Source organism: Rhineura floridana, chromosome 3 (genome assembly GCF_030035675.1).
Source record: "Rhineura floridana isolate rRhiFlo1 chromosome 3, rRhiFlo1.hap2, whole genome shotgun sequence".
Taxonomy (NCBI): domain Eukaryota; kingdom Metazoa; phylum Chordata; class Lepidosauria; order Squamata; family Rhineuridae; genus Rhineura; species Rhineura floridana.
The window spans coordinates 103414115-103437007 of record NC_084482.1 but is presented as its reverse complement, the minus strand read 5'-3'; the positions used below and the strand labels follow the sequence as shown (position 1 = coordinate 103437007).

The 22893-nt window shown below is 39.6% G+C and overlaps 1 protein-coding gene and 1 pseudogene across 9 annotated transcripts in view; one reads left to right on the top strand and one right to left on the bottom strand.

Annotated features, from left to right (window-relative positions):
* The window catches only part of PCBD2 (pterin-4 alpha-carbinolamine dehydratase 2), a 48944-nt gene that overhangs the window by 22941 nt on the left and 3110 nt on the right, over positions 1-22893 (bottom strand). For 3 of the 9 annotated variants that reach the window (XM_061617168.1, XM_061617170.1, XM_061617167.1), the window contains exons 2-4: positions 18542-18587; positions 14178-14307; positions 13163-13294 (exon numbers count right to left, since the gene is read on the bottom strand). The exons of 2 other annotated variants lie outside the window; for them this stretch is intronic. In XM_061617168.1, the coding sequence (XP_061473152.1) occupies positions 13163-13294; positions 14178-14307; positions 18542-18585 (306 nt within the window). In that variant the 5' untranslated portion in view covers positions 18586-18587. Of the gene's footprint in view, positions 1-6505; positions 6578-13162; positions 13295-14177; positions 14308-18541; positions 18588-22893 lie in introns of those variants that run through there. 4 more of the 9 variants (XM_061617173.1, XM_061617171.1, XM_061617174.1 and 1 more) reach the window with 3 other exon arrangements.
* On the top strand, positions 14491-14609 carry LOC133382488 (5S ribosomal RNA; annotated as a pseudogene).

Below are 22893 nucleotides of genomic sequence, written 5' to 3'. Positions count from 1 at the left end.
GAGCAGAGAAACATGAACAAAATAATACATGGCATTTATACAGAACTTTTTCTAAGCGCTCAAAGTACTAGCTACGGCTTCCTACTAAAACAGAGAGGTGAGTTCCGATTTCTGTACAAGCCATCTTAAGCTGCAGTGGCATCCAAAGACAACAATATGGTTTTATCTGACTAAAGGACTGATCCCATAGTAAGAGGGCAGGATGAATGAGGACAGTGAGAGAAAGCAACTATTTAAAGTTTATAAACGTGACAAAAAATAATATACAGCTGCGTTAATTTATCTCCCATAATCATGTTGCTCTCTTCAATGGAAATGCATTTTGAAATGCAGTTTTTTGAAAGCATGTAACTGTGGTGGCTGTCAGTGGTGGAACAAAAGTATAAAGAGAAAGAACGGGACTTTAGCTAAATTCACACCTCCCCTCTCACTCGGAAGTAGTTGATTCCAATAGCAGCTTTAGCACTAAAGTTCTTTTCTTCTGTACTAGTTGCACAGCCAACACCATGAAGAGTATCCAGCTCTGTTCATTCCACAGCATTCAGACCAACCAAGACATACTGCTGGAGTAAATATTACTGCTGCTGCAAACTTGACCTTATGAAAATAGATGAACAAACTGGTACTGATATAGCATGCAAGTGTTATTGCTTAAAATTAGAAAATGTATCTGATAGTTTAAAAAAACTATTTGCATGTAGGGGCAAATGTTGCCTTTACCTTCATTCTTTAACAGACTCAAGTGCATTAGACATGCTTTCTACTAATGTTTATATCCTGGCTGCTGTGAAGTTATCTGAATGCAGACAACCGCAGCAACCTGTGGAAGTTCACAAATTCTGCTGTTAACTAGGAAAAACAAAGCCAAACTTCATACTAAAATAATTCAAAGAACAAAGCACGGTGGTCAGGTTACCACAGTTTCCTAGTCCTCCTCTCAAGACGTTAGAAGATGATGGGCTCATCTACACAGGGTTTTACTGTGTGTCTGGTGCTACTTGCATCCCCTTTTAATTCGCATGTTCAGATGACATTACCGGCAAACAAAAGCTATCACAGTTTCCCCCCTGTAAATGTATACTAACCCAATCCTCTGATAATCCGAAAAGGGAAGAAAAAAAGTCTTTACTCCGTGTCTCTAGAGCTTGCAGACACTTTGCTCCAATGCTTTTAGGTTGGTGTGTCAATCATTCCCCTCTCCACGCCCACTCCCTCCTCCTCCCTTCTTTCATTTCATTTCCTGTGGGCTGACAAATAACTGCTCTCCCCCATTCTGCAAGCTTTTTTAATGTTGCTGCAAATGGTGCCTTATTTTTCTTTTCCCCTGAACTTTTGCGCAAAAGCATAACACTGTTTCAAACAAAGATTTGTATTTCAGCTATATTGTACCAGTGAAAATACAAATAATCACACTTCCAGGTTGTTTTTTAAAAATGAAACTTAGTGGTAGAATAAAATGAGTATACTCTGTTGCCAGGTAACAGAGAGAGTGGAAATGTTAAATTAGAGGGTGTGGTCTTTAGGAAACTGAGTGATTGATTCTTCTGCTCAAGTGTGACTAGAAAACACAGTGCTTGCAGCTGGCATTGATCCCTTACTGTAGATGGTGCAAACAGAAAACAGGTAAAAACAGCATCTTTAGCACAAAGTTATGCTCCCATGTGGATAAGCTTGATGTTAGAAGACAAACATTAAACTTCATTTAATCATCACTCCCATAATCACCTTTTGGCACTAGCTGCATGTTAACAACATGAATAGACAGATAGCTTATAGCTCTCACAGCTAAACCTTTGCCCTGATATCTTTTGTGTTATTTACTCACCCAATGAGAAGTTATAAACCAAAAGAGGTTCTGGTCATGTCAGACCTATATGTTTTACTATATTTGCTTAGACTTGTATTAATAATCTACTCTTGCACTAAGGTTTTGATACAATTGCATCTGTGAATTGGTATCTGTGAGTTGTGGAAATACAGTGTTTTTCAATTAGAGTAAGCCCCCACTCATATGGCACTTGTTCTGCTTTTCTGCTTTTGCAGCGTTTTTCAGGCATCGGGTGCCATTTTATTGACGGAGTTCCGCTTTTCGGCGAGGGTCTGGAACGTAACCCACCGTATGAGTGGGGCCCTACTGTACTGTTAGAACCTTTGCGGGTGCACAAATCACAGCACATGGCAGAGGACTCAGGATAATGGGAAATGAGGCAGCTCAGGAAAGAACATATGAAAAATGCACATTCAACCTAAGTGGATACAAAACTCATTCAAAAGGTAATCAAGTGCAACAACATAAAAAGGCGACAACGAGTCAACAGAAATGTCTATGACAATGATCCATGGAAAGCAATGAAACTGAACTTGGCTTTTGAACAAACTATCAAATCTTCAGGGCTCTTCCTTTGAAATTAAATACATCAGACAGAAGCTACACCCGAAAGCAATCACTGGTGTGCCTCCAAGAAGGTTCAGGTAAAAAGAACTACATTTGTCTCAAATGGTTTTGTTTCCGATCCTAACATAGCCAAGTTGCATTACTCTGACCTCCATTTAACAAACCAACTTAATGGGCACTGGGAGTGCAGTAAAAACTTAACAGCAGAGTGATTTTTAAAACTTTTAAAATATTGTTATGAAGCAAAATGTTAGGAGAACCCCTTCAATACTGGAAATCAAATTAAATCTAGACATTTCTAACAGTCTTGACAGATATAATCCTGGTTACCATGTAAATTTATGGTAAGCTGCTGTGATATTAGCCACAGGTGCTACTTTTAATATATGGGTAGCATCTGGTTGGGAATAAAATTTCTCAGAGGACTAGAAATGATCTCACTATCAGACAATGGAGGGGGGAAACACAAGGCCACTGTGGCATATAAAAAGCAAGAGATATGATCCATAACTGAATATTTGACATAAAATTCATTTTAAGTTTGCAGATTGTAAGCTAAAAGACATTTATGTTTTCAGTACATAAAAAGGTGTGGACATTTCTCAGTCAAACAGCCAAGGGATTAAGTATGCAAGACAGCTATGAAATATTCTGACTATGCCCATAAAAACAACTTTACTCAACTTTGATCAACAGAGAAGACAAAGGGATGTGATGAAAAGGGGGGAGGGGGAAATGAATGTCAAATTTATTTAAGTTGTCAAGCACTTAATACTATTATACAGGAAGCTGACCTATGTTTCAGGAATAGCTGACTTCAGCAAGCTGCTAATTAATTAAAAACCTATGCCAAAAAATTCTAGTTCCATAGAATTTGGTATGTATTCCCTTCATAGTACATATAACCCCCCCTCTCTCTCACACACACCTCATGGCAAGAAGCCATCACCACATATACTTCTATAAGTAGAGACCAGTCCATCTAGTTAAACACTAATGCTCCACTTATATGCAGAGCTGGTTACCCCTCAGATGAAAATTCTAAATGCCACAAGGAGAGAATTACATTCTGCAACTTACATTTTGTGCTCGAAGGATTCACATTATATAAAATGTTCATAATTCCAATAGTTGTGACCAATCAAAGGCCAAAATCAAAAGAGCCCCAGGCACATAAAGAGGGGTTGCCAACATGTGGCAGCAGCCCTTCACACCACGTTGAATGCCATTGTGTGGGCATGAGGTGGTGGGATGTCTCCTGACTTTCAGAAATATCTTTGGCAAGAGAAGTTCAAATGGTGGGAATAATGGGCCTAAAAATCCCTGGCGCACTCACAGAATGCCATGCACAGTCTGTCACATCAATAACATATTCATAGTAGCGAACTAGGGAGCAGGCAACAGTAGTAATCCTATGCATGTTATTAAGAAGTAAGTGCCACTGTGTTCAATAAGGCTTACTTCAAGGAAAGTATGCACAGGAGGACTGCAGACTATGTCTAACAAGGAGCTATCTAGGCCATATGTCTTAAAGTGGGGCCTTGGGAGAGACCCATTGTTGGATCACGGCTTAATCCAAGGTGGGTTGCAGCAGCAGCACTACCACCATACAAATAAATATATGGTGAAAACTTGAGAAGGGTTGGAAGGGGCCTATAAGGCCATCGAATCCACAACCCTGCTCAATGCAGGCATGTTAATTAAAGCACACCTGACAAGTGGCTGTCCAGCTGCTTCTTGAATGCCACCAGTGTTGGAGTGCCCACCATTTCCGTAGGTCTCCAAATGCATGTATGTGTTAAAAGTGAGTCCCAAGTCTGACAAGACTGAAAACTATTGATCTAGTGCACTGGATCTTTGCCCCAGGAAACTCAGCTGAAAACCCTGTTGGCTTTTTGAGCTTTAGTATAAGCCACCTAAAAACAGAGCCATTATATTGGACAGACAGAAATGGATAAAACAGGCTCCAAATAAACGGACTGTAAAATACCTTTGGATCAGTACAATGAAGGGTGGGTTTATACAATGAAAAATAAATATAAGATAGTGAAACAAAACAGAGCAAGACTTTCATGCCCTTGAGGAAGACACTGGCTGTGTTCACACATAAATGATCATTTAGCATATCATACACGAGCAGGAACAGGCCGCGTGAGCCTTGAGGGCAAACAGTCCTTCCTCCTTCTCCTGCACGGCTAGGAGGAAGAAGTGTTCACTTCTGATTAATCACAGCTTGTAGTATTATCTGGACCCAGAACTACATTAAATCTTAACTTTACTTAGTTTAAACAAGCTAGTTTCAATATCTACAGCTTGAATGTGGCTTGTTTGAAACTAACCAGTTAATATTAACCACAGTTTGTAGTACATGGTAAACCACAGTTAAGCAGAAGTGGAAGTGAAAGCTTCTGAATTCCTCTGGCCGTGCAGTAGATGGGGGTGGAGTGCATGAGCCCAAGGCTCACTACTACAGTTTGTTCCTGCTCATGCCCTTTGTGTTAAATTACAGTTTAACATGACGGGCAAATATGGCTTATCATTCAATTTGGATTATCATTCCAGACTCCATAAACCAGGATTTTCATGCCAAAGCCAATGCAGTCCTCTGGCTTGTATTAAGCCAGATCACTTCTTGGCTTTTTGGCTAAGTTCAGGTATAGTGCAGTGCAGTGCAGTGCAGTGCAGTGCAGTGTGTATTAAGCCAGAGTTCCCTGTTACATCTGACCCAGAAACTCTGATTTAATGTCAATTAACAAACAAGGAGAATAATCTAGGTTTATGAAGTCTGAAATGAATGTCCAAACTGGGACATAAATCAACATGTACCAGCCATAGTATACACCACACTAAATTTCTCCTTTTCAAGCATCAGTCTGTGGCTTTCTCCTTTGCATACTTTAGTTGGGCACAATCCCTGTCCATCATCCCTCAGGTCCTAAACTGAAAGGCATGCTATGACCTTGACAACCACAAGCACGACAAATGTCTATACATCTACTACTACGCTCACAGTTCTCCCAAAGCAACTGTGGTTGGTGGGAAATCTCTCAGAGCAACCTTCAGTTGTAAGCTTGGAAAGCGTCCTCATGCTCTCCTTGTCTCTTACTCTACCCACTCAACAGCTAATGGAGACTGCTGTGTGATGTGGGGCTTCACTTAAATGCCCCTCACAATGCTGATCTGTTATTGAGAGGATTCCAAGACTGTATTCCCTGTCTCTCAATCGCTGCACAAGGCTCACAGAAAAATTGCAGGATTCTTTTCCCCAAAAAGTCTGCTGTGCCATCTCCACAGCAGATCCTTGCATGGAAACCTGCTTCCACGTGCAGAATGCTGTTGCTGAATTGAGGCATTAGCTTGCATTATTTTAAAATGTCTCTCCAAGACTATGAGGAATAGATATCTGAGAACACTTTCTTTTTTTAAGCAAAGAGACCAAGTTCTGTACCAATCCATGCAGAAGAATAATAATCTTTATTATAAGACTCAGAAGGGAGTATCAACAAGACACAAAACATCTACAATTCTGCAAAATACTCTGATAGGTTATAGGCAACTAACAGAAACCTGTATGCTTTCAGAAATAACAAACTAATGGAACTAAGGAATTGACAAATATAAAACTTCAATCAAAAACTACTATTTAGTTTGTTATGGGGGGCATCTCCATATACTGTACAAGCCTTTATACAAATATGTGATAAGAAACATTATAAAAGGATGTCTGCTATGATTCAGGATCTTGAAATAACTGCAGTTGAAGTCAACAACCCTAAAAAAAATCTTCTCTCCAGTATGCCCTATTCATTTCACTTGGGATTCCTCAAACATATTTCTTTGTACAATTGAACTCGCTACCTGCCTGCAGGCTTCCTCAATTATTATTCTTGTATTTAATGACAAAGTATAAATTAATCATGCTTCCTAAAAATCAGACTAGCAACCTTCGAACATGAATATCTTCCTGTTTAAAATATTAAATACAGTCTTGACACTCACAGAGTTTACTTTCTCACATCAGATATGAGGCAAAAAGTTATACCAAAAGCTAGATGAAGTCTTTAACTTGAAGCCTTTATTTAATAAACATAGCCGTTTTTTGTAAACTACCTTCAAGTATTCCAGCCAGTCCTGTATATCTTCAACATGTGCCCCCTTTTTCTAAATATCTTTCTCTCTTCCATTGCCGTTTGGCCAAAATAAACAGGAAACCTGGCTGACAATACAGGAGAAAGGAGGAAACTCCGTAACAGCTTACAAACTCAAGGCACACAGTTTCCTCTACCCTTTCAACTGTAATCATATTCTATGCTACCTACAAAAAGAAAAAGAACCTTTCCAGTCAAACACAAGATTTTGAAGGGTATTCCTTTTGTGATGAAATCCAGTCTTGTGATGGTGGCCCTTTTCAAGAGACAGGCTGGGATGCAATCAGAAAGAGAGGTGATGCAAAGCAGAGATGTCTCATCTCCAAAACATCTGGTAATCTGACCTTCTCTAGTCTAGATGTTTGGAAGACTTTTTGTTATGTACACTGAAAGGAAACAGGGTTAATGAATGCTGCACTGCAGAACTCTGGTGTAACAATTAACTAGTTTTTAATTAATAACTGTATGTTTTACAGCTTTTTTTAAATCCACAAGAGGCAATGACCTCAAGCTATTATAGTTAAGCTTACTGAAATGCATACATATTATCTAGGAAAGCAGCATACATTTCTCGAAAATCCCAATTTTCCCCATTCCTTGCTAAGAGAGACAAAAAAATGGAGGGGTAATGGGCTGTTAATTGCAGCATCAGTGTTGCCCTTAAGAGGCACAACATTCTAGCAAGGGTTACCTCCAAAATTTCAACCTTTGCCTGTTTTTCTACAAAAAATATATTTTTCATCAGCTCTTCAACAGCTACTTTTTCTAGCTCAAAGGAGGTCTAGCTTTTCTATAATGACTGATTTTTCTGTTGTGGGTTATGCATAAATACAGAACACTTTGGGTAGCAGCTGAGCCATGAATCAGGAACTCCCTGGCTTGAATCTTGTCTCTGCCACGAATGTACCTTTGGCAAGCCACATTCAGTCTCAGTCCTTCTATCTGTAATATGGGGGATAAAAATACTGATTTGCCTTACAGAGTTGTTGCAAGGATTACAAGAAGAGTTTGAAGACATGACAGAGCTATACAAATATCCTAAGCATATAAAGAAAAACATTGTGTATAGCTTATCTCTGAGAATCAAATGTTTTTGCAATGATGAAGATAAATACCAGAGAAGGATCAGTGAACTTAAAGAACACCTTCTTCTGAGAGAATATCCTCCACATCAATTGCAACATTCGCCGAGCTTCCATTCTCTCCAGAGAAAACCTCCTCCGTCATAATGAGGTTTCAAAGAACAAAGGATTCCATTTGTGGTAGATTTCCATCTAGCATCTCCTATCGCCTAGGAACTCTGCACATCTTGTTAGAGCTATCAACAAGCCTCCTGTTGTCGCATTTTGCCAGCCTCCTAATTTATGCAGACTATTAGTGAGAGCTGTACTTAGCCGCCTATCAGTAATCTTGGGTCTCATCCTTGTCACTCCAAGCGCTGTATCACTTGTGTGTATCTCATGGAGACAGCTACTTTCAAAAGCACTAGGATGGACCGAACATATGACATTAAACAGAACATCACCTGCAGGTCCTGCAATACAATTTATGTCACTGAATGCAAAAAAAACAGGATGTCATATCCAGTGTAATAGGATAAACTACAAACGACCTATGCACATGCTTCAGAAACCACAAATCGGCAATCTTGACCAAAAAAAGTGGATCAACCACAGTTGCAAAACATTTCAACACTGAGGGCCACAGCCTGTTGGACTTTTCTATAATAGTTATAGAGATGCCAACAGATCCAGCAGCATTCACTAAGAGGGAGAACTTCTGGATATACTCCCTGGACACATTAGCATCACATAGCCTTAACCTGGAGGACAGTACAAACATCACTTAGCTCCTGCAAATGAAGCCCCTCTGAGCATTCCATCTCAAAGCTCTGTAAGTGCCTCCTTGGTAACAGCATTTGTATGTTAGCAGCTGAAGAAGACAGAAGCCAAAACATTTTGGTAGTACAATAAAAACCTCTGTTTTGTTAAACACAATTACGTATATATATATTTTTAGATGATTACTGGAATCTTTATAGGATCCAGAGCAAGCTTGAGTGAAATTCTGTTTGTTGCTTTCAAAACTGTCTGTTTGTATAACAAAGCAACTCGCATCCAATCAGGATCCAGTCTTCGTCATTCAAGTATTCCATCATGTGCAGCAACAACCCAACTTACGCAATGTTTTTACAAGAGAAAATTGCAAAATGCCAACTTACTGTAGAGTATCTTAAAATATGTAAGACCTTAAACATCCCATGAGATCTATAAACCAATTTCTATACTGGAATGTATCCCTCTATGTCTAAATTGGCACATAGAGAAACATCAGCTGAACATATTCCTTATCTCTATGATTATTACGCAGAATCTTCCAAAAATCAAGACCTTGAAACAAGCACTACAGCAAGAATTAAAGAAACATTCTAACACCATATGACTATGAACATCTCCTGTATCTGCTCCACAAAACAGGACAACATTTATCAATGTCCATACCACCAAAAAGAAAAAACTCAAAAAGGATATTCTAAGATAGCATCTTCCCCTTAATTCCATCAAACTTAAACACACAGGGTTCATTTATAAAGAAATATTTTCCTCTGCTACAAGAGTAAAAGCTAACAAGAACAGGAGATTCAAAAGATTTACTCCAAAAACTTCCACATGTTTAACAAGATCACCTGACATAACTTACAGAAATAACTCCACAATAATAAATCTCACTGCAGGCAAAATGCCACCTAATGAAATGAAGCTTCTATCCAAAGACCTCAACTTCTGCCCAACACCTAGAGAGCACAATATAGCACAAATGAAATGTGACATCAAAGCATTTGAGATTGTCTGGATTTTTTTATGATGACTCTAAGAACAACATAGGCCTCTGCAATAGAGATCCTCTGCTACAGTTTCTGCCATCTAAAACTTGGACACCTTAACATTAACAGGAATCCAGTCCTAGAAACCCTTTTCTTAACAATAAACAGAGTCACACCAACTCCTACTCATGACCACCTTTTAAAAGAAGAAAGAATAGCCCTAAGGAACCTTCAGATGAGAAGGGATGTTGTCATTAAGCCTAATATATTACCATCAGATCAATATGCACACACCTGAAAAAATTCTACACTCAGTGATGGACTTTTCTACAGGAACAGATATAGGGTCCATCTGTATCTAACTGCAAAATCCACGTTTTTCATATTCGGTTGGTGGCCTTGGGATCCAAATGTGTCCTGTTTGTGGTCGGATTTATATTGTGAACACCCAATTTTCAAACATTCATATGTGTGGGCTTTCCCCCCCCATTGCTTTAGTGTTGGCCACTCCCCTAAGTCCACCCCCTTTCGGTGATTGGTCCATTTGCTTTTCACACGCTTTTTCGGAAGAGTGCATATATCTTTTTTTTAAATTAACACACATCCACAGGTTTTTGGATCTGCAAAAGGGCAAAGTTAATGAAACCCCCCTCCCCCACAAGTGCAAGCAAAATAAACGTCTGGGCTGTTATGTGTAACATAGTGCATACTAAGGATGGCAGCCTTCTCCTCCCAAACTGTATTAGATCCTCCACTGCCAGCCATGGCAGAAAGCAAGAAATTATCTGTCATTTAGTTTCAAGTCTGCAAAGGAAAGACCCATATTAGCCAGTTTCAGGCTCGGAGGAAAAGAACACAATGTACAGTGTATGTGCTCACATGTACACTCACAGATCTATCTGCCTGGAGGAAGAGAAGCTGATCTCCCCTTCCTCTGGTTCCCTGATTTTGGTTCTTTGGTATGTTTACCACAAGACTCCCCATCCCCACATTAACTATTGGGCGGGACAGAGAGGCTTGCCTGCTGCTGGATCAGCTGCACCCCATGAGATGTTCCTGTGAGAGAGGCTGCCAGTGAGAGGAACCCTGCTAGTTTGGCAACAGCTTCCCTTCCCATCCCCTTCAGCTGTTGGGCAAGGCCGGAGAGGCTTTGCCTGCTGCTGGATCTGTTGCATTAATGACTCTCTCTCACACACACACACAGACACACACACACACTCACTCACTTACTCACACAAAAAGGGATGCTCCTGTGAGAGATGAGCAAGGATAGGTAGCTTGCAGGATCTGTAGAGGCTCCCCCTCCCATCCCCATCAGCTGTTGGGCAGGAAAAGAGAAGCTTTGCCTGCTGATGAATCAGCTGCAAGATCAATGCCACATTAAAGTACTAGAGCTTGCTCCTCTCATCCCCCCTTCCCTCTATCAGCCCAAGAAAGCTCAGTTAAAAACCTCCTCCTTTAAACTCCGTGTTTTCAATGAATTGTTTATGTAATGCCACAAAATAGCTTTTAAGTGGAAATATTAAATGCTTGATTTTACGTTTGATCACAAAATAGTAGTTTTGTTAAAAAAGCAATGCAACACAGCTACAGAAGCCAGAAGGAGGAAGTACCCTGGTTCAGTACCAGAAGCAGGAATGAACTGTAAGAAAGAAGGAGGCGGCGTGAACAGAAGGTGGGACCCAAAGTCATCTGCCCATAATACAAAAAAGACGTCCTCTCTGCAGAGGTTAGAGTGGTTAATAATAGGGACAGAAATAATAATTGGTTTATAACAGGGTAGGGGAAGTGCAAATTTAAATAGGATAAAGTCCAAAACAGTAGGGAACGTCATATAGATGTCCACGACATAACGGACACACAAGGGAGTTCGATTGCAAATTAAAAGGAGGTATGGATGGACCCATAATCACAAGGAACAAGTTGGCTTGAGACACAGACCATGTCTGATTGTTCAAATACCATTATATTGCCTTTGCTGTTGTAAGTAACCCCTCCCCCAGCCAAGAAGGTTCTCAGGGTAGCTTTCAAAAGATAAATAAAAACAAGACAGTCTCTGCCTGTAGGCTTACAATCTAAAAGACATGACATAAAAAGGAAAAAGGGATGAGGAGGGAAGACATTATAACGTTTTTAAAACACGGTAGAAAATTTAAAGATTGTCAGGATGGTGTGATAAAACAATTCCTTACATTTGTTACTTAAAAGACAGCTCATTAGTGAAAACCTTTACCAAGTAAATGACATCTGAGCTGCATTTACCCACATTTACAAAGAATCTGTCCATTCTTCCTGCTACTGAATGTAATACACAAAAATAATACACCTATGGGCTTACAAAACTTTGCAATGTTAACATCTGTTAATATACACAGTCTTCAAAACTTGGTATGAATAAAGACAGAGTTTTGTAACCATCATATGTAATTTGTCTTACCTGTGAAAGCAATAAAATTTCAGTGAATAGATCAATCATCTCAATTATAATCTGTAACAAATAAATCTAAAGTGCCTTTTATGTCAGCTCAACTTCTCAGCTTTTTACACACCTGATTTTATACTATCTGTAAAGGGCAAGGTGAAGATCACTGAGGAAATTATACTTCTTGGCTGTCTAACTTTTGTTAAATAGTTATATTACATTCAGTAAACAGAAGATTTAATGACTTGAGGAACAATAATACAGTTTAAATCCTGCTTTTATTCTTTAAAACTGTACTGACTAGAAACTTACATTGCAATATTAGTGCACAGCTGAGCTTTAGGCACAGTATATGTTCTTGGAACTGCAGCCTGCTTGTGAGTGTGCGTGCATGTGCATGTTACACTTTTCAGGGTTTCCATAAATTAAAAGACTTGGGGCACTGGTACATATTACCAACAACAAGGAACTGACCAACTCCAAAGGTGAGTATTTTGATCATCCTAATCTGAAATCCCAATACATCCCAAGTTACCTTCAAGTATCATTTAGGGCCTAACTGAACGTGACGCTGGGACTACATGTGTGTTAGAATATGGGTCACACTAAACAGGTAGAAAACAGGGCAGGAGCCCTTTAAAGCAGGTAATAGTTTGAAGTAGTGTGGGGGCTGTGCTGCTCACCCTGCCTCCCTCTGGCTAGGCTGCTGCTCCATACCAGGATGGAGGAGGAGCCAGTGGTGAGGTCAGTGGGATGCAAGCGCACTGGCAGAGCAAATCCAGCGTTCCTGCCTGCACAGTTGCACTGCGACAACCTTACCACTCCCTCTCTGCCCCAGTATGCTATAGCAACATAGCCAGAGGGAAGTCAGGTGAGCAGGATGACTTCACCATGCCATCCACTACTGAATGGTGGGCAGAAAGGCGTTACTAAACCTTTCCCCTGCCCAACCTATTCTCCTGACACCTCCTCCCCACAACTGCTTTTCTCCTAGTGGAATTTACTTCCCAGAATCCCCCTAGTACAGGAAAAAAGCAGCTAGGAGAATTATGTCAATTCTTATTGAAAATCAGATGAAGTCCACTGAAGCCAAGCCAGGTTTAATTAGCTTTCAAATTAGAAGTGATATCAAAAAGACATCAAGGGTCACAAATCTGACTTGCCCTGGTCATTCAAGCATGAGCTGATTCACGGTAACAGTGGTTTAATGTTAAAGAACTGTGGGACCCAGATCAAGATTTATCCAATACTTTTAAACTGAGAATATTTATGTGAATAAGATGGCCTTCAAATAACAGGTTCTGGTAAGTAATGAAGTATAAAAAAAGAATTACATGTATTTCCTCCAAATTATGAAAAGTTACAGCATTTACCTGATTGAAAGTTTTGAAGATGAATTCTTTGTATATGGCATCCCTTTCGGTTAACTCAGACCATCCTGAAGCTTTGAGCTCATATAAAACTTGGTTCCTTTCTTCTGTGGTCAACCAGTGAGGCTGTGAAGACTATCAAGGCAGACAGAGAGGGGGAAAATGGATTTCAAAACCATAGCTTCCAATTCTGGCCCTTATCAACAGCTAGAACATATTGGTTTCTGTATTCACAGTCAAATTTTTGCAGGACACAGAAAATGTATTGAGTCATGACATGTTTGTATCAGGCAAGCCATTTTCAGCCACTTACACGCAACTGCTAGGCCATGGTGGCTCTGTACTATCTCCAATATTGGAAGCAGTATGCCTATGACTAACAGTTGCTGCAGAGCAAAGGGAGGCGAATGCTGTTGCGCTCATGTTCTGCTTAAGCAGGATTCAAATCTAAGGCTTGAATTTCTGATTACGAGCAACCCCTGGGAAGCATGAGGCATGATTAAGATCAGCGCCACCATAATACTTTTAACAATATTTAACACCAAGAAAAGGAACACAGGGGAAATAACGTGAAATCCTGCTGACTACTCCGTTAACTATATTTAAGGAACCTGAAATATTATGCCTGTGATAACCTTTTCTTCAGTGATGTGGGTTTTCTGGACATTTTTGAACTGGAAAATCTTCCTATGCAAATTAGGGTAATGGTAAACTGCATTTGATTTTTCCCGATGCCCTAGAGAATGACCAAAATTGTATTTAGTAAACAAAACTAAAAACTTTGAAACTGCCAAGCTTGCCTGCTATTGTATTTGCAATTAATGTCCATTCATTGTTACTAATGAACTTATGAAATGGAAACTGTTCAGCAGAAAATAGAGTACTGGACATTTTTCTGGAAAAAAATCCGCCCTACATCACAACTTTCTTTGAAGGTCATATCATATATCTGATGATGTGGCTCTGGTACAGGGGTGCATTCCAAATGTTATGGACTACAACTCCCAACATCCCTGACCTCTGGTTGTGAGGCTGAAGGAGCTTGTAGTCCACAGTGTCTGGAGAGGACCACACTGGCTGTTGTGCATGGGTGAAATCCAATGCTGCTGTTCCACTTGTGGAACAACTTTCGATCCAGCAGAGGTCTGCTAAAGTAAGAGAACAGGATGTTTTAATGTGCTTTAGGAATCCCACTGATCTTCCTACATTGGGGTAACTGACAGTAAGGACACATGATTAAACTCATATGTGCATTATTTTAAAATCACTATTACTGAAGTTCAACATGTTTTCATGCATCACAGAAATCAATGGAAGTAACAATGTTCAGCGCCTACAGCAATACTACCCTAAACATTCCCGATCTCATCTGATCTTGGAAGCTAAGCAGGGTCAGACCTGGTTAGTACTTGGCTGGGAGACTGCCTGGGAATACCGGGTGCCATAGGCTTAGACGAAGGCAATGGTAACCCACCTCAGAATACCTCTTACCATGAAAACTCTATGAATATATCCAAAAAAGATTCATAGGATCACCATAAGTCGTAATCGACTTGAAGGCATATATAATAATAACAACAAACAAAGTTCAGCACAGCCCACTAGCACTTTAGCACAATGACTTTATATGAATTGCACCGTCATCCTGTATTCTAATTCCAGTTCAATTACTTGAGTGCTACTGCTTATGTAGCCAAAAGGGGAACAGCCAAGGATGAGAAGGAGACACCAGCAGATTCAGGGAAACTCCAAGGTTTGTATAGGAACAAAACACAGGTGTTTTGTTTTTTTGGGGGGGGGAACTAAGGGAAAGGAACTTTCCAGAACAGCTCAGTGAGAACTGAGCTTACCCATAATGCTAACGGGGTGTGTGTGTGTGAATCAAAACCAAATGCAAAGGTGAATGAAGTGGCTGGAAAAGAAGATTAAAAGAAAAGACAAACAGATATTAAAAGGGTAGAGATAACCACCTCATTGTCTGGATAGGTCATTTCCTAGTTCACACTAAGATACTATTTTAAAAGGTTCCGGAGATGGAAGTGAGCTGCACATAGTAGTCAATAAATGCTAGATTTTAATATATATTTGGGGCTGAGCACAGGTGTGTTCACCCCATACACCCCTAATGGAGGAAAACCCCAAAACTGCCCAATGAAGACTGAGCAGGCTCTGTACCCAAAGAATACTGACGGACTGTTAGGTGGGGAAGGAAAACTGAGAGGGAATGGAATGGAATGATGGGAATCTTGAAAAGAAGCACCTCACACTACTAACCTGGGACCGAAAAATGTTTTGAGATCCAAATGTAGTATTTTCTCTGAACATACATTATTCTGTTACTACAAAAAGATGCAATCATATAATGTTTTAGACAAAATAATTTCCCCACAGAGGCACAACTGGGAAATCAATACAGTACCCTTAACTGACTAGTGTATCCATGCAGAGAGTCTTCATGCCAGAATACATGCCAGGAGCAGCTCTCAGGAGCTCTTCTAAAATTAAAGGGTATTCCTCTCTTAGAGACCCAGTGAAGCCAAATCTGAGCAGTTACTGAAACACCTTAAAAATATTTTACTCTGAACTGGCTTTGGGAAGTCAGGATTAGCCAAAGATTTCCAAATAGGAAATGTTGGGATGTTTTATGTGCATATAATGAAATTATTGTTACATTAGTAAAATTACATTAAAAAACCACAAATTGGAACACTCACCAGATCATGAGCTTTATCAATGTTCCAAGCAAGATCCCTTGCCTATGTCAAGCCTTGCTATGGATGTAGGTAAAATGGATGACTTAAATCAAAATACATGGCTGTTTTTACCATTTCATTACACATAAGCCACTTTCATCTGCTTTTACAGTTTATCTGCAAAAAAAAGTGCTCTCCCATTAATAATTTCCCTTTGGTCATTCAAAAAGGCAATCTAACAAAACTGCTTTAGAGCAAATTGGTATTTGCTGTAAATAGGTACTTTTCTATTGAAATGCTGGTCAACATCTGAGTAACCAAGGGTGCAATCTTGACTCCACTTAGCTAGGAGTAAGTCCCACTGAGTACAATAGAACGTCCGGGTAGACAAAAATCTCGCTGAAAGACTGCAATTGTATGCCCACTTACTTGCAAGTAAGCCCCACTGGACTCATTGAGTACACGTATTGGATTGCACTGTAAACTGTGAAATTCAACCTCATCCTCAACAACAGACCATTTTTAAACCTAAATCTTTGATTATTTGAACAATTACATATTTATTTATTTATTATTTATTTATTAATTAAATTTATACCCCGCCTTATGGCCAAAAGGCCCTCAAGGCGGCTTACAAAAAAACACAAATATAACAATACATCAGTAGAACATAATACATCGATAAAATAATACAATTCTCAAAATTAAATAACAATGTAAATATAAATTGTGAAAAGTTAACCTTGTCCACTAGATGGCACTGTATTTCAAATCTCAACAACTATTCACTCACGATATAAAGGAGGCTTTTAAAGATTTCCCTTTATTACAAAAAGTTTTGTCGTGTTGTAGGCACCAGAATAAATATAACAAATACAACACTTAAAGGCATAATTTGAGACGAAGGAGCAAAACAGATTCCCAAAAAACAAGAATCCTGTAATTAACATAACTGTACAACAAAAAATAATCCCTCCTTTTTTCATGATTAAATAATTACACATCAACAATAGAATATGCTTTCGCTAATTCTATAAGAAATTTAGATATTCCACAATTATATTTGCAGATTTGCAATTATCTGTCTTGCATCACTCACCTTCTGTTAATGCACACAGGGATAAAACACTGAAATTTACTGTTGAACAACCAATACTGTATAAAAAAGTACATTTCATAAACCATCAAGATACAGTAGACAAAAGTTTATCCCAATTAGACATTTCCAAAGAATTATATTTCTCATTTCCTCAAAATATTCAGAATCCAATCTGCATTTATTTATGAACTGCAGCTGGGATTATTTTTGCAAAGTTTCAAAAATCTCTTAGTAAACATTTAAAAATTAATCAACCACATGTTAAAAGGTTGACATTAACTATCAACAAATTTTTGAAGTCTGAAAACCAGTGACAAAATTTATTTCTAGCCTGTTAATAATTACTGTTTAAATTTCATGTGAAAGGAATTATTGATGAGATAATGTGTATTTTCAGAATAGCTATCTTTAGGGAGAAAGATGCCTCTTTTTTGTTATATTGATTTTAACACAGACAGGCTGCAATCCCCTCACATAGATGTAAGAGCCATTCAACTCAGCAGAGCTCATTTCCAAGCAGACATGTGTAAGATCAAGGGGGTGAAGCAACTCTCCAATGAGGAAAAGTTGCAACATTTGGAGCTTTTTAATTTAGAGAAAAAGCGAGTAAGAGTTAGCATGATAGAAGTGTATAAAATTATGCATGGCATGGAGAAAGTAGATAAAGTTTTTCTCCCTCTTTCATAACACTAGAACTCGTGGACATTCCGTGAAGCAGGGCAGACAAAAAAAAAGCACTTCTTCACACAGCGCTTAGTTAAAACTATGGCATTCACTCCCACAAGATGGCCACCAACTTGGATGGTTTTAAAAGAGGACTAGACCAATTCACGGAGGATAAGGCTATCATTGGCTACTGGCCATGATGGCTATGCTCTGCTTCCATAGTCAGAGGCAGTATGCTTCCAAATACCAGTTGCTGGAAACCACAGAAGCGGAGAGTGGTCTTGCACTCAGGTCCTGCTTGAGAGCTTCCCAAGGGCAACTGCTTGGCGACTGTGAGACCAGGATGCAGGACTAGATGGGCCACTGGCCTGATCTAGCAAGCTCTTAAGATTGGAGCATTACTGTATTTTTTTGTGTTTGTATCTTTTGTCTGTATATGTACATTTTAGATAGAAATAATAAGATAGAAATGTTTCACTTCCAATTAGAGAGAAAGGGAGATTTTTAAAAAACCTGAACAATATGTTAATATAATAACCAAAGGTGAAGAATATGAGAATAGGCATGTCAAGGAGAACTGATCATAATTTCTAGCCTCAAACAAAAGTTTCAAGTGCTTTCCTGGTGCGGGAGCCCAAGGGCACTGTTTTCAAATACGTGGTTTCCATCCTTGTGTTCTTTTCTGATATCATTCTCTGAATACCATATATATTAACTACTAATGTTACCTGAGTAACTGATAAAGGAGCTAGAACAGTTTGGCACATGTTATACTCAGACTTTCCTAGATTATTTCAAATCCATCTATTTTTGTTTACTGACCACCTTTAAACCAGTTAAATGATAGGATGCAATAAGGTGTCATGTATCAAGTACGGCTGTTTCAGTTGCATATCTAATATTGACATTTCAATGTCCACATACTGTTTGCTTTTGATGTTGCACAATTCCATTTCCTTCTTCAGCATTTCTGCAAAGGAAAAATATGTCAGGATAGTTTGGCCATTCTAGTAATATTTGGAATACACACATACTAGCGTGTACTTATGGAAACCATCCGTTAATTATATCTCCAATTCTGTGAAACTGGAAAGTATTTTTTTCTTTTTGCAGAAAAGGAATCTGAGGCACCAATATGTGCCTTACTCAAGCTCACAGAGCAAGTTTGTGGCAGAGTCAAGAGTAAAACTCAGGCCTTCAAACCATACACCCTGTATACTTTACTAGAGTATGTAACTCAAATTTTTAATTGTAATTTTTAATCAGACCCAAACTTTCTTCCAGCCTCCTTCAAATCTGAGTCTGCTAATTAAAACATTCAGATGCTTTCAGATTGTCAGATACACAAAATGATTTTTAATAAGGAAGATTAGTTGTATTTGATTGGAATTTTGGGCAATGCAATGGCATCACAAACACTTGCTAAGAGAAATCTAGATTACTTCTAACGTGAAAATAGCTGGGGGGGAATTAAAACAGCTGGGATGCTCAAACCTCTCAGGAGTGCACAAAAATAGCTCCCTCGTATAATCCCCAAAGTCAATGGCTATCAGAGGCTCCACCACCAAAAACTGGATTTCCAGCACTGATGTAGTTTGTGGTAGCTCAGAACAAACAATATTTAATCGTAGTGGCTGCATCCATTCAGAATTTTCATTCTAGAATGAAACTTTCAGGCTATAAACAAGCAGAAATTAGATATAAAAGAAGATGGGTTGATCCCAAACCCACAGGCTCTAGAGTTTCTATGTAGGCTGCACATATCCTGAACTTCCTTTTTTTTAGTATCTAAGAAAGTCCTATGCCTAGAAAGGTTACATTACGTACCCAGTATAGTTTAGGCATGTTACCTAAAATAAATCTATGCAAGTTTGAATTAGTTATTCTAGTAGCCATGAGGGAGCTGGCCACATGAGGCTAGACAGGCCACTGATACCCATCCCTTGATCACTGGAAATCCTGATCAACCCTCCCTATGGCTTTTGAGAGTTTACCAATGATTACCACCATATTTTCATGTCCAACTTTGCAACCATTAAGTTCAGAAATTTGTTTGGCCCCCCATTTCAGTGAATGTTGAAGTTCTCTGAATGGTAAATTCTGCATCCAGTTTTAAGCACCATACACAATCATGCTGTACACACATCATATATTACTCTGTCATGGGGAAAATGTGTACAGAGGAAAACTAGCAGAAGGAATGTGCAATTGATTCCTCTCCTTATGTGTGTACAAGCCCATATTATTCACCATGACTATGTACCTCGGGCACAAATCCCTAATTATGCCTGATCTCATCTACTCTATTCTTGTTTCTATTACCACTATAAATTGTAAGTTCACTGGATTTTACAGTGCCAAGGACATCACTAGAACAAAATCAATGTTAGAAAGTATTTCTAAAGTCACAGATAGCTTGCAGTAGTTTCACACGAGCTTTAGAGGGCCAATATAGATTTGGACTGGGGCAATCTGTTAAAATCCCTGCTCAATCATGAAGCTCTCTGGTTAAATTTAGGTCAGCCACTAAGCAGATCACTTAGGTCAGCCTAAGCAGCAAACAAGGTTGTGAAAAGAAAATGGGGGAAAAGGTTTTTTTAAAGGTAAGATACAAATGGGGTAAATTTGGAAGATTTCTTACCTTTAAACATAATCTACAGTGCACTGTGTAACACCAATTGTTTCCCAATGTGTGTCATTTCATTATAGAGCACCTCTCTGCTGCTCAAAGTGTGCTTTATCTTCATCCCTTAAAATTATTCAGCACTGAAAAAACTGCAATTAAAACACAGCTTCCATGCCTTTTAAAATAAGGTTGCCATTTGTACATCTAAATTTAAGCTTAGCTTAGAGTAACTATCACACCATAATCAAATTCTGGTACATGTAAAAAAATGCATTGAAAGGAATGCAGCAAAATCCACCTTGACATATAAAAGGACCATTTCACATGCTACATTTATGGGAACACAAAAACCATTATATATAACAGTAGAACTGTGATGTGTGCATTCTGCATATATCAGATAGGCAGACCCATACCAGAGCTAGGATTCACAAGGGCACAGGAGCATTTTTATAACCCAATCCCAAACAGTTTATTCAAAAGAAGGTCCTATTGAATCCCATTAACGCTTCTAGATAAGGATACAAAGGCTGCCGTTTTTAGGCAGCAGTCCTATACATATTTACTTGGCAGTTAGCCCATTAGGAATATTTATTTATTTATTTATTTATTTATTTATTTATTTATTTATTTAATTTATATACCGCCCTAAGCCCGAAGGCTCTCTGGGCGGTGTACATAAAAGGTAAAAGCAGGCACAATATATAAATACAATAAATATAATAACTCAAAAAAAACAAAAACACAAACAATATGAGAACCAAACAACATCCAGAATACAACATAGTAATAAAATACTGTAAAAATACACTTTAAAATGCCTGGGAGTATAAAAAGGTTTTCACCTGGCGCCGAAAAGATAGCAGCGTCGGCGCCAGGGGCACCTCATCGGAGAGACCATTCCACAGTTCGGGAGCCACAACCGCAAAGGCCCTATTTCTAGTCACCATCCTCCGAGCTTCTTGATGGGATGGTACTCGGAGGAGGGCCTTAGATGTTGAGCGCAGTGTACGGGTAGTTTCATATTGGGAGAGGCGCTCCACCAGGTATTGCGGTCCCATGCCGTGTAAGGCTTTATAGGTCAAAACCAGCACTTTGAATTTAGCCCGGAAACAAACAGGAAGCCAGTGCAGATGGGCCAAAACAGGTGTTATATGAGCGGACCTTCTGGTCCGCGTCAACAATCTGGCCGCTGCATTCTGGACTAACTGTAGTTTCCGAACTATCTTCAAGGGCAGCCCAACGTAGAGCGCATTGCAGTAGTCCAATCTAGAAGTTACCAGAGCATGAACGACTGAGGCGAGGTCGTCACTGTCCAGATAGGGACATAGCTGGGCTACCAATCGGAGATGGTAGAAAGCATTCCGTGCCACTGAGGCTACCTGAGCCTCAAGAGACAGGGAAGGGTCGAAAAGAACTCCCAAGCTACGAACCTGTTCTTTCAAGGGGAGTGTAACCCCATCCAGAACAGGGTGAACATCCACCATCTGGGCAGAGAAGGCACTCACTAACAGCGTCTCGGTCTTGTCTGGATTAAGTTTCAGTCTGTTAGCTCCCATCCAATCCATTATTGCGGCCAGGCAACGGTTTAGTACGTTAACAGCCTCACCTGAGGAAGATGCAAAGGAGAAATAGAGTTGCGTGTCAGCAGCGTACTGGTGACAACGCACTCCAAAACTCCTGATGACCGCACCCAGCGGCTTCATATAGATGTTGAAAAGCATGGGGGACAGTACCGATCCCTGTGGGACTCCACAATGGAGAGTCCAGGGTGTCGAGCAGTGTTCCTCAAGCACTACCTTCTGTTGACGACCCACCAAGTAGGAGCGGAGCCACTGCCAAGCAATACCCCCAACTCCCAACTCCGTGAGCCTTCCCAGAAGGATACCATGGTCGATGGTATCAAAAGCAGCTGAGAGATCAAGGAGAATCAACAGGGTCACACTCCCCCTGTCCCTCTCCCGACAAAGGTCATCATACAGGGCGACCAAGGCTGTTTCGGTACCAAACCCAGGCCTAAAACCGGATTGAAACGGATCAAGATAATCAGTGTCATCCAAGAGTCCCTGGAGCTGGCCGGCCACCACCCGTTCCAGAACCTTGCCCAGGAACGGAATAGTGATACTTACCGCTGAGTAAGCAAGTATAAGGCCACTAATGCATTGCCTGTATGAAAATTCCCTGTCTCTTCCCAGCTGCCTTAAGAACACTGAAGGGTTGATTCACATATGTATGCTCCTATGTTTAGTATCCAATGTTCACTTTCATGTGTAGAAACAGCCATTAAAGATCAAAAACCACAAATAAAGCTTATCTTAAACATAAATGTTTAACATTTAGCCACAAATCCCTAAGTTTTGAGCAATTAAGGTTGCTTCCAGAAGACCCATTTATCGAGCATTCACCTGGATTTCACACACACACAAAGTATGCAGGGAGGTTAGAAAATATTGGCTATTTGTTGAGCATTCAATCCTGATTTGTTTGCAGGGTGTTACACAATGTTGAGCCAAGCAGTTGTTATCCCATATTTTCCTGTGCATTTTTCTATCACTTTCCTTATCCAAAAAAGTCCAACTTTGGGAAAAACAGAGAGAGCACCAAATCACCTGTAATTGTGCAATGGGAATTTGCAGATATGTGACAGAAT